This window comes from Capricornis sumatraensis, chromosome 8 (genome assembly GCF_032405125.1).
Source record: "Capricornis sumatraensis isolate serow.1 chromosome 8, serow.2, whole genome shotgun sequence".
NCBI classification, from domain to species: Eukaryota; Metazoa; Chordata; class Mammalia; order Artiodactyla; family Bovidae; genus Capricornis; species Capricornis sumatraensis.
The window spans coordinates 70,140,264-70,152,880 of NC_091076.1; the positions used below are offsets into that span (position 1 = coordinate 70,140,264).

The following is a 12,617-nucleotide window of genomic DNA, read 5'->3' on the forward strand; positions in this document are numbered from 1 at the left end:
TATTTCTCACAGCAATCTTGATTCCAGCTTGTGCTTCATCCAGCCTGGCACTTTGGATGATGTACTCTGCATTAAAGTTAAATGAGCAGGGTGACAGTACAACCTTGATGTAGTCCTTTCCCGATTTGGAACCAGTCTGTTGTTCCATGTCCAGTTCTAACTGTTGCTTCTTGATCTGCATACAAATTTCTCAGGAGGCAGGTAAGGTGGTCCCATCTTTTGAAGAGTTTTCCACAGTTTGTTGTGATTCACACAGTCAAAGGCTTTGGTGTAGTCAATAAAGCAGATGTTTTTCTGGAACTCTTCCTTTTTCGATGATACAGCAGATGTTGCCAATTTGATTTCTGTTTCCTCTGCCTTTTCTAAATCCAGCTTGAATATCTGGAAGTTCATACTTCACATACTGTTAAAGCCTGGTTTGGAGAATATTGAGCATTACTTTGCTAGCACGTGAGATGAGTGTAACTGTATGGTAATTTGAGCATTCTTTGGCATTGCCTTTCTTTGGGATTGGAATGAAAACTGACCTTTAAGATTCCTGTGGCCACTGCTGAGTTTTCCAAGTTTTCTGGCTTGTTGAGTGGAGCACTTTTACAGCATCATCTTTTAGGATATGAAATAGCCCAGCTGGAATTCCATCAGCTCCTCTAACTTTGTCCATAGTGATGCTTCCAAATATAATTAATTGATTGATTGATTGAATTTGTATTTGCCTTTTTGCTATAGTATTTGTTATCTACGTATCTCATGTTTCTTTTGTTGCTACAATCTTCCTTTATATCTTTGGTCTTAAACAAGTTCATATTTCAAAAATGTATTCTTGTGTTAACTGTTTTTCATTTTACTATTAACACTTGATTTTTTTTTTTTAATCCTCTCTTGGTTTTTTAGTTATTTTTTTATTGATTGTTCCCGGAATTGCAGTATGCATCTTAATTGATGAACTGTCTGTATCAGATTAATTCTAGTAAAATGCAACAACTTTGCTCCAGTATAGCTCAGTTTCCTCCCCGATTGTGCTATTATTGTCATAGATATATTACATCTGTGTTTATTAAAACCAACAGTTGTTCTGTTTATGGACATATTTGCAATTTTGCTGCCCCCCCCCACCCCCGCCCCTACTACCACTGCAGTTAGTATTCCACTGCTGTCTAGTCTCTATTATATCTGATGACAAGTCAGTCATTAATGGTCTTCGTTTTCTCATTATTTTCTTTGTATTTCAGTTATTAACCTTTGTCTTTAACTTGATCTGTGGTTGACTGTGAAGTGCCTGGGTACAGAACTCTTGTGTCTCTCCTACTTGGGAGTGTTTGAGCTTTGTATATTGTTCTTCATCAGATTTGGACATTTTGAAACCATTATTTCTTCCATTCTTCTTTTCCTGCCCCTTCCTCTCCCATTTCTTCATGGTACTCCCATTAGATGTATGTTGGTACACTCACTTTTACTACATAGGTCTCTGAGTCTGTTCATTTTTTTTTCAAACTTTTTCCTCTCTTGAGATGAATAGTTCTTGAGATTGTGTAATTTCTATGGATCTGTCTTTTATGTTCACTATTTATTTTATTTTTTTCTTTCTTCTGCTGTCTCAAATCTGCTTTGGGTCCATATAATAAGTTTTTCATTCCTAATGTACTTTTCAACTTTTAGAGTTTGATTTCCTTTTTTGTAACTTTCTATTTCTTTATTGAGATTTTCTGTCATTGTCATCATATTTTTCTTTAATTCTTTGAACATGTTTATAATTGCTTTTGAAATTTTTCTGAGTACAATATCTGGATCCACTCAGAAATAGTTTTCTTTTGGCTGCTTTTCCCTCTGAGTGGGTCACATTTTCCTCTGTGCGTGTGTGTGTGTGTGTGTGTGTGTGTGTTTTAACATGTAATTTCTTTTGTTAAAACTGGACATATTTGATAATACATTGTAACAATCCTGGCGGAGAAGGCAATGGCACCCCACTCCAGTACTCTTGCCTGGAAAAATCCCATGGACGGAGGAACCTGGAATGCTGCAGTCCATGGGGTCGCTGAGGGTCGGACACGACTGAGCGACTTCACTTTGACTTTTCACTTTCACGCATTGGAGAAGGAAATGGCAACCCCCTCCAGTGTTCTTGCCTGGAGAATCCCACGGACGGGGGAGCCTGGTGGGCTGCCATCTATGGGGTCGCACAGAGTCGGACACGACTGAAGCAACTTAGCAGCAGCAGCAACAATTGCGGATCTGATTTCTCTTCAGCCCTCCTCCCTCCTCTCTCTGAAGATTGTCATTATTGCTGTTATTATATTTGTTTGCTTAATATCTAAGTAACTTGACTTAATATGCCAGGTCTTTTTTTATTTTTTACCCTAGCCTTCTTGGGGTCCCATAGCTTAGCAGTCAGCTAAGTTAAAAGTTGTGCTCAAGACATTGTTCCAGTAAGGCTTCTACCCTATGCTGAGCATCTGTGAGTGTCTTAGGGTGCTTATCAGGTTTTCAAGTACGCCTCAGTTTTTACTTTCTGCTAAGCTTCCGTTTTCCCCTTTATATGTAGGAAGCCGCCTAGTCAGCCCTCGATAGGTAGTTTAGGACCTCTGCAGTCAACCTGCAGAGTTTACGAAGCCCCCTGTGGCTCTCATTTCTAGAACCTCATTAAATTTCTGGATTTCTGTTAGTCTGTACCTCTTCCCAACTGAGACAGCAGGCTCAGGCTAGCAGAGCTGTAAACCTTATCTGTTCTTTTCTAGCTGGGTTTAATCGTTTTACTGTCCGTGCCCCTGGGTGTGAGGTTTTGCCTTCCATTTCAGATTACTTCAGCAATCTCAGACAGGGAAGCCGCTGGTTTCTATGGCCAGCCCTGCTCAGGTACAGCTGCTGCAGAGAGTGTCTTGGGGTGGGGGGTGGATAAGGAGTAACCCCAAACAGTAACACCTCTGACTCCCTCTGTTCTTACCCAAAACTCCACATTTTTCAAAACACTTTTAAATTTGTCACTTGACTTTAGTTATTTTCTGGAGCCTGGTAATGGTTGTTTCTGGCACATTTGTCCAGTTTTGTAGTAGTTTTGTTAGAAGATTTGCTGATTTCTTCAGTTTGCCACAGCTGGGAATCGTGCCTCCTGTTTTGTATTTGCAGTATTTTGGGGTTTGGTTATTTTTAAAAGGCCAACTAATTAGAAACCTGAAGCACATCTATATATTGTAGCTGCTTCAGCATTTTGCTTCACAATAGAAGTTAGGAGATTGTGATTAGATTAGGGGTGGGACTGTAGTTCTGCTATAATTCTGCTGACAGCATTCTGTGGAATGCTCCTTAATAGCATATTCTTGTGTAATGATGAAGAAAACGTTTGTGTTTTTTTTTAAAGCAAGCAAATTCTTTTGGAATTCTATCAAAACATAAGGAAGATATTATGTATACTCCTCTCTTCAGAATGAACCAGTGGCACAAAGAAAGGTATGACAGAATCTATTGGGCTAGTGTAGATGTGTATCTTTATGGGGAGGGGGAAGGAAGAATCAACCTCTTTAAAAATTACTCATTATATAGATTTCAACCTAAAATGCTTTTTTAATGCCCAGATTTAACTGGGAGGTTAGCCTTTACCTTTTTACTTATAACACACAGAAAGAATACAAAATAAAACATACAACTCAGTGATTTATCACAGAGCACACACCTCTAGCCAGCATCCGTATGAGAAATAGGACATTGGCAGCACCCAGAAGTCCTCTCTGCTCCGCCCCCATCATTAAGTAACCCCCTTCAAGATAACCATTGTACTTACTTTTTTGGTAACCACTTCCTTTTTTAATAGTTTCTATTGCCTAAGTATGTATCCCTAACCTTTAGAGTTTAACTTTGCTTATACTTTTTATATAGAAATCTTATTGTTCATTTGTGACTGTTTTCTTTGGCTCAGAATTGTGTTTGTGAGATTTGTCTGTGTTGCTGCATATAGCAGTAGTTCATTTCAGTTGCTGTAAAATATTCCATTATGTGAATATACAACAGTTTGTTTATCTGTTTTACTGTGCATGGATATTTGAGTTATTTCCAGTTTTAAGGGTATTACAAATGTGGCTGCAAACACAAACACACTTGTTTGTGTTTTAGTGTATAGGTACACACATTCCTTTTGGGTGTATGCCTAAGAGTCAAATTGCTGGGTTCCAGCATGGATTTATTTCCTTTTTAGTATATAAAACCAACCTGATTCCCACAGTGATTCTGTAAATTTACACTTCTACTAGCAATGTATTAGGATTGCCATTGCATCACATCTTCACCAAACATTTGGTATTATCAGGCTTTTAAACATTAGCCATTTTGATGGTTAAGTCATACTTTCTCTTTGGTTTTAATTTTCATTTCCCAAATGACTAATGAGGTTAAGCTCCTTTTCATGTTTATTGGCCATTTGAATTAATCCAGGGTTCTGTATGTAACTGGATAAGAGCCCTTTGTTCCTTTTTTGCTACCTTAGCCTTGCTCCTATGGAGGAGACAATGGCACCCCACTCCAGTACTCTTGCCTGGAAAATCCCATGGACAGAGGAGCCTGGTAGGCTGCAGTCCATGGGATCGCTAAGAGTCGGACACGACTGAGCGACTTCACTTTGACTTTTCACTTTCATGCATTGGAGAAGGAAATGGCAATCCACTCCAGTGTTCTTGCCTGGAGAATCCCAGGGATGGGGGAGCCTGGTGGGCTTCCGTCTATGGGATCGCACAGAGTCAGACACGACTAAAGCAACTTAGCAGCAGCAGCAGCAGCCTTGCTCCTAAAAGGCTCTTAAAGCTCTTTATTAGCAGAGTCTTAACATGGATCTAGTTGGAAAAACCAAAACATGGTTTGCAGACTCTGAGCCTCAGTATTATAGAGCAATGTTTAGTTTTGAAGCTGAGAAGAACTTGCTTAAGACAGCTGTTCTGTCTGCATAGCCAGCTTTATGATAAGCCAAATGTCTATATATGGGAGAATCTGTTTCTGCGCCATATTTCTGTTTCATTGGACTATTAGACTGGCTAAATTACCATGGCTTTATAGTAAGTCTTCATGTCTGGGAGAGCAATTTTCCCTTCTCATTCTTTTCAAGAGTGTCTTTCCTTTTAGCTTTCCTTGGCATATTTTCATTTCCATAAAAACTTTTATACTAATTTGTCTAGTTTTACAAAATGAAAACCATTTTATGTTTTGAATTTCAGCTTGAGTCTATAAATCAATTTGGGGAGAATTGAAATTTTCACAGTATTAAATAGCTTTCTAATTCATGAATATGGTATATCTCTTCATTATTTATGTCTGTCTTTAATTTCTCTCAGTGATGTGTTTTCAGTACTTTTATGTAGAAGTCTTGCATAACTTTTCTTTAATCCCAGTTTTGGCTATTTCTAGCATTATTATAAAATTTAAATATTTTTTCATTTTAATTTTTTATTTGGCAATTTTGCAAACATACTTTTTCTTTACTTATGAATAATTAGATCCCATTAACCAGGCTTCCAAGGTGGCTCAGTGGTAAAGAATCTGCCTGCCAGTGTAGGAGACACAGATTCGATCCCTGGGTCAGGAAGATCCCCTGGAAAAGGAAATGGCAACCCACTCCAATATTCTTGCCTGGGAAATCCCATGGGCAGAGAAGCTTGGTGGGTTACAGTCCACAGGGTCCTAAAAGAGTAGAACTTGACACAGCGACTTAACAATGACAACTTACCACTGAGGTTCAGTAACTCTAAGGTTTGCTTCATTTCAACAGTCTTTATTGCTGAAGTATTTTAAAACAAATCTTAGATCTCATATCATTTCACTTATGTATATATAAGAATATGTATCTCTAGAAAATAGGGAAATTTAATTTATAATCATAATTTTAAACCATATTCAGATTTTCCCTTTTATTCCAAAAAAGACTTTATTGTTGGTGTGTTCAGTTTGCTTTTAACTAATAGCACATTGAGACTTATAGTTTATGTTATTAAAATATTAGCTTAACCACTAAATGGTAAAGCATTCTCTTTGGCAATTAAAAACCAAACTTTTTCTGATGTGCACAATTTATTACAGTTTTTGACATTAGTAAAGCCATAATCCTATAAACATACCACATGAATAAAACTGTCCTTTTCTTTCATTTTACATCTTCTACATTTATAAAACTGTGTAACAAAAATTGCCATTCTTTAATTAAAAAATCTTTATATTCATCATTGATCCTGTTACTGAATACATATCTTTCATGAAGTCATCAATGGGATTAAAAGTAAGTACATTTTTGTATGACGTAGTTTTAGTTTTGGTTACCCTTTGTGACCTCCTCTTGCCCAGAGTTGTTAAAATGCAAGCAGGAGTTGCAGTTGTGAATTATTTTCCTTTTGTGGCTTTGTACAGATACCTTTCCTTCATTGCAACTGGCTTCCTCCCCATATGATAGTCACAGGTCTGTTTCTAGGAGAAATGGTAGCTAGTGGACCCTGAAAATTTCCTAGACTTGGCAGACTAGGATGTGTCATGATCACCCTCTAACATTGGAAAGACAATGTGACAGCTTTTGTGCAGGCAGGTCAGACTCTTACAGAGATATTTGACAGTGACTGATAGGGAAAGAGTCTCTATGTCTTTTAGCATCTGCAGTAAGGATGGAACTAATTCATGATCTCAGGCACCATAAAATATTCCCAAGACAATAATTTGCATTAGATAATTTTTCACCTATAGTTTAACTTATTCAGTGACTATTGGAATGGGGAGTTGAGGAGGCGTTAAAGTTAGATCTTACAATAACAAGTATTTGAAAGTAAATATGACTGCTTGGTATTGGATGGCTTCAGTTCGGTTCAGTTCAGTCGCTCAGTCATGTCCGACTCTTTACGACCCCATGAATTGCAGCAGCACGCCAGGCCTCCGTGTCCATCACCAACTCCTGGAGTTCACTCAAACTCATGTCCATCGAGTTGGTGATCCCATCCAGCCGTCTCATCCTCTGTCGTCCCCTTCTCCTCCTGCCCCCAATCCCTCCCAGCATCGGAGTCTTTTCTAATGAGTCAACTCTTCACATGAGGTGGCCGAAGTATTGGAATTTCAGCTTTAGCATCAGTCCTTCCAAAGAACACCCAGGACTGATCTCCTTTGGAATGGACTGGTTGGATCTCCTTGCAGTCCAAGGGACTCTCAAGAGCCTTCTCCAACACCACAGTTCAAAAGCATCAATTCTTCGGTGCTCAGCTTTCTTCACAGTGCAACTCTCACATCCATACATGACCACTGGAAAAACCATAGCCTTGACTAGATGGACCTTTGTTGGCAAAGTGATGTCTCTGCTTGGATGGCTTGCCTATTCTTTATTCTTCCTCCCTTAAAAGCACCCCGGGTGTCTCACTATAGATCAGAATGGCTCAGCGCTCGCTCTCACCTGCTGGGATCATTGCTATTTATACTTAAGCACAGAGTTAGAGGATGTTTAAGTTCCCCTTTAACTCTTTCTGTTAAATGTAGCTATTTTGCTTCTCCCAATCAGTAATATTAGGATATGAGAAAAAAGAATGAACTGTTTCACTGCTTGGTTTGGCTACTGTATAATACCTTTTTTCCTTGTAATTTTCAGATAAAAAAATTGGAGGATCATTTATTTTATAAATATTTTGAATAAAACGAAAAAGATTGCTTTCTCATGTATAGAGCTAACTCAGCAGATACTAAATTTGGATAAACATTTTAAAAGAAAAACCCAACTGATGGAACAGATTATCTAAATATGAAAGATGAGAAACCTTTTTAATGTGTTTTTGGGTGGGGGTCAGGAAAGCTTAGGAGATTTGTTCTTCTAAATACTATAGTTTGCAACTCTGTAAATTATGTCAGAGTGCACACAGACTAGAGCTTGTTGAAGATCTGGTTAGAAAAACAAAAGAGTCATATAAATAATATTGCATATTCTTTAACCTGTAGTGTCCATGAACATATAATAAGTACTGAGGACAACTAAACATTTTCTAGACTTATTTGTTGTCAAAAATTTTGTCTCATAGTTTTTGCTATTGTTTTCTCAACAGACTTCATCTAAATACAAGTAAAAATAACTTTTAAGGAAGTGAATCCCGTGAATGTGAAGGCAATAATCTAAACATTTAGAGTGTAGTTAGGAAGTTCTTCTGAAGAGAAGGGTTGGCTATCCACTCCAGTATTCTTGCCTAGAGAATTCCATAGACAGAGTAGCCTGGTGGGCTGGAGTGTAGGGGGTTGCAAAGAGTCGAACACGGCTGAGCGACTAACACTTAGGAGGTTCTGTTACTGAGATGTGTATTGTATTGGTACAGTTGACATAGTAATTGTAGTATATAACAAAAAAATAGAGGATTGCTGATTACAAGTTAATGTGGCCAGAATTAGAAGAAAAATTTCTTAATCCAAATTGAAGCATTCTCATTAAAAATTATTATTATTTTTGTTGGATAGTTAAAAACCTGTATCAGAGCCATGAACTTTAAAACTGCTAAAATATATAGAGGGGAAAGATTCTTCACATAAAGTGAATGAGGAGCATTAATTTCTAGGAGATTCTTGCTGATTAGTTATACTAATTAAAAGATGTTGTAATGTAACATTCTAGTACCTGAAAAGTATCCCCAGTAGTAACTTTTACTCTTGTTTCGTTTGAACCCTTCTGCTTGTCAGTAATACAAGCAGATTTGTGGCACTGGTCTCAGCTTCCTGGGATTAAGAAAACTCTACAACAAAACAACCACACCAGATCTAAAAGGCTTCCTGTTTTGATAGTGGACTCTTTTGACTGACTGTATCTCTCTGAAGAATGGCTCATGGATTCTTCTGGCTGTTTAAAAAACAGTTGAACTTATATTCTAAGTTCAGAGAAGGATTGATGAACCTGAGAAGATATAAGAAAGGATTCTTTCTCACAACCCTTAAAACTTTGTTTTTCTTTTTCTCTTTTGAAAACTTCTAAGTATTTACAGACTCAAACGTTAATTTAAAACTGAGGAAGTGCCTGTTAGTATAACTGGAATGCCTGTGAAGGTAAGCAGATGAAAGGACAGATGCACTGTTTTATTTAGAGCATGTAGTATTTTAGAGAAAGTAACTGGTCATAACTGAATTGTAGGGCGAAGGATAACTCCCTTTTTCTGAAAGGAGGAAAGTTGCCTAAATATTGTTCATTATCTCTACAGCAGGAGCTTCATTAACAAGTGCAGTCGAAATAACCAGGGGTATTGCAGCAGCAGAGAAACTAAGCACAGCAAGCCATTCAGTAACAAAGAAAATAAAAGAATTCCTGTATAACAGGCTTCCACACTTATCTGTGTTCTGTGCTACTGTTTGTGCTGAACTAAAGCATCTGCTACCTCAAGTTAAGAGAGAACAAACTCAACGTGGCGTGAAATTACTGCACTGCCATTCACATTCATTAGAGTTATATTGTTACCAGCCACAGGCATGACTGGCTTTTGCATGAATAATAAAATAAAATGCTGCTTTTGAATTTTACCTTAAAACATCACCAGGAATGGTACTAACCTTGAGCCAAGAATGGGTTTATCTTAGAACAGCTTTCCTCACCATGGTAGGGTCAAGAAGTCAGTGAAGTCAGAAGTTGCAAAGAATTTTTGCTGCATGAGGCCTTTGGAAAGGGTATTGTGTTAAATCAATTTACTCATTTTTTAAAATTAATATTGTGCAGGCTAGCTATTATTAGACATTAAAAATTACTAAAGTGCCATTTGGCAACATCGTAGTGATCATTGATTGAGGCAATAAAGCCGTCAATGGATGCTAAATGTAGTGGGTCAGAGTTTGATGAGGAGTATTTACAGTTGAACAGAAAGAAAAAATAACTTTACAATGTAGAAGCCTGAAAGAACACTTCATCCAAATCATCACAGTTATCATCAGTCATGGGAAAAACTGACTTCATGTGCCTACTAAAGTTATGCACTGAGAAGACATCTGGGTCATTCCCGTTAAAAAATACATTCCCTAGTGGCTCAGATGGTAAAGAATCTGCCTGCAATGCAGGAGACCCCAGTTAGATCCCAGAGTCAGGAAGATCCCCCGGAAAAGGGAATGGCTTCCCACTCCAGTATTCTTGCCTGGAGAATGCCATGGACAGAGGAGCCTGGCGACCTACAGCCCATGGGGTTGCAGAGTCGACACAACAGCAGCCAACAGCATCAACTTGAATCTGATCTTAAGAAAATGTCAGACCCAAATTGAGGAGTGGTCTACAGAATATGGCCTGTGCTCTTCCAAAATAGCAATGTCATAAGAGACAAAGAAATGCTCATTTACTGTCCTCCATTAAAGAAGACTCAAGAGGCAGTGACTACTATGCAGTGTGTGACCCAGAATTTCCTTTCCTTGCTGTTTCATTGACTTTTTATCTTCTGGTATCTAGGTACCAGATATTTAAATACAAAAAAAAGTGTAATAGTCAATATAATTTTATATTTGGTTTCCTTCGTATTTTGCTTTCCTGGATTATGTGGATTCTAAGCAGTGTTGTGGATTTTGCTTGGTATTTTTTTAAACAACAGTCAAAAATGTTAGGTCTCTTAGGGTAGTTGACTTACATTTCAAGGTATTGAAGGGTTAAAAATGATAATACTTGTTTTACCAAATTTTCTGTCAGTGGGAGAAAGTAGAGTCCTCATGCTGTTTTAAAAATACTAGGATGCACCATTTAAGAGTAACGAGAACTCAGGAAATGAAGTAGCAATCACTAAGATAAATTTGTAAAGAAGTGATGAAGTTTGGTATGATTTTTAAACAGTTAAATAAAAGGAATGCTTTATTTTCAGAAAAATAATTTGATGAGTGTCTTATTTCTTCCTGGACAAGAGGAAGAAATAAACTGAGTGATTGTAGTTAAGTAAATAATTAATTGAACAAAGATGGCTTCTATTATTATATCTGTTGAAGAGCTTTGTCCTCAGTCCTGTTCTAAACTTTAATTAATAACTTAGATAAAGGCCTTGGTGACATACAGACCAGATTTCAAAACGATAGAAATGTGGGAAGAAGAACCACATCATTGAATGACTGAAAGAGAAAATGAAAGATAACAGTAGCCGAGAGTGATAATTATCTAGCAAAATAAATCTGACAGGAATGAATTCTACAAAGACAACCAGTCATCCATGATGGATAGAAGGCAAAAAAGCTTTAGATTAATTCATGGAAGCTCAGTTAGCCAAATGGCCAATTGGCCATAATTACCAAAAACTTTGACTTAATATGTATCAGTTGGGTCCAGTCAGAAAAATAGAAAACATGTTAGTACTTCAAACACAGGGAACTGTAATGCGAGGAATTGGCAATTTAGATGTTAGAAGGCAGAGAGAAAAGGCAGACACTGAGACACGGAGTTATTAGAGAGTAACTGCAGGAGGCAGCTATCATACCAAGAACTGAGAAACAAAAGGAGAGACGTTATCATAACCAAGATGCCACACCCCTAAACTCCCACTCAGACTTAGGAGGGGACACGCTTGTGTCCTGAAATGTCCTAGAAACCGTATTACTAAAAGATGTTCCTTTACATAAGAAATACTGCAGTTGTAGTCTCTACACTGAGTTAAAAGTGACCACGTTTGGTTCTGAAAATAAAGCATAACTCTCATTTGACTTCAATCATGTTACTGTTCTATACTTTTCCCTTCATGTTTAAAATAGCTTTACCGTTAATAGCCCTTCTACCTCAGATGTGTCACTAAATGACCTCTCCAGAAGATTAAAGTTTTTATAGAAATTTAGGGATTTAAAAAAAGGAGCAGCATGGCAAATGAGTTGGGTGAGCTAAACATTCTGTTTGGTTATACTTTTTTTTAATCTTTCTTACTGATACCTTAAGCATTATTAAGTGGATTTAATATTGAGTGTTTCAATATATAGGTATCTGTCATAGGATGAAACGTTGAAGAGCAAAGTTTGGAATTGATTTCTCTGTCTTTTTTTCCTCTTCCCCCTAAATATTGTGTCTTTAGGTCAGTAACAGATCCAAGAGATGGAAAGAGAGTAGCACTCAAAAAGATGCCCAACGTCTTCCAGAATCTGGTCTCTTGCAAAAGGGTCTTCCGGGAATTGAAGATGTTGTGTTTTTTTAAACATGATAATGTAAGTGAAGTTGGTGTTTGGGATAACTATTTCCTAAGCATGTTTAATTATGTTAGTAAAGAGCACTTAAAAAGGGTACATTAAAACGGGTACGTTACCATATTAAGGGATTTGGAAACCTGAGACAAAATAGACCTTTTTTGTGAATGAGCAAATTTAAATGAATTCTAGGATTTATTGATTGACAGAAATATTAATTGATATAAAGCAAATGTTAAAACTTAGCTTGGGAACAGTACTAATACTCGATGTAAAAATAGAGTATAATATGTAGTCTGAGTGACTTAAATAGAAGTAACTGGCCCCTGATTTTAAATGCCTTATTTTTATCTTTTAGTATTTTAAATCAGAGTTAAGTTAAAGATATAAGAAAACAGTTTTTCCTCTGAAAAAAAAAATACAGGTCTTAAAGATAATATGGGTTATCTTATTTATTGCTCTGCTTAGAGATGTCAGGACTCATGGGGAAAGAGAATCATAGTGGTTTGAGAGAGCTTCTCTTCAAC

General features: G+C 37.2%; 1 protein-coding gene across 1 annotated transcript in view; it reads left to right on the forward strand.

Annotated features, from left to right (window-relative positions):
- NLK (nemo like kinase) overlaps window positions 1-12,617 on the forward strand; it is a 126,290-nt gene that overhangs the window by 53,332 nt on the left and 60,341 nt on the right. Inside the window, exon 2 of the mRNA XM_068977179.1 lies at window positions 11,982-12,111. Within this exon, the coding sequence (XP_068833280.1) occupies window positions 11,982-12,111 (130 nt within the window). The remainder of the gene's footprint in view (window positions 1-11,981; window positions 12,112-12,617) is intronic.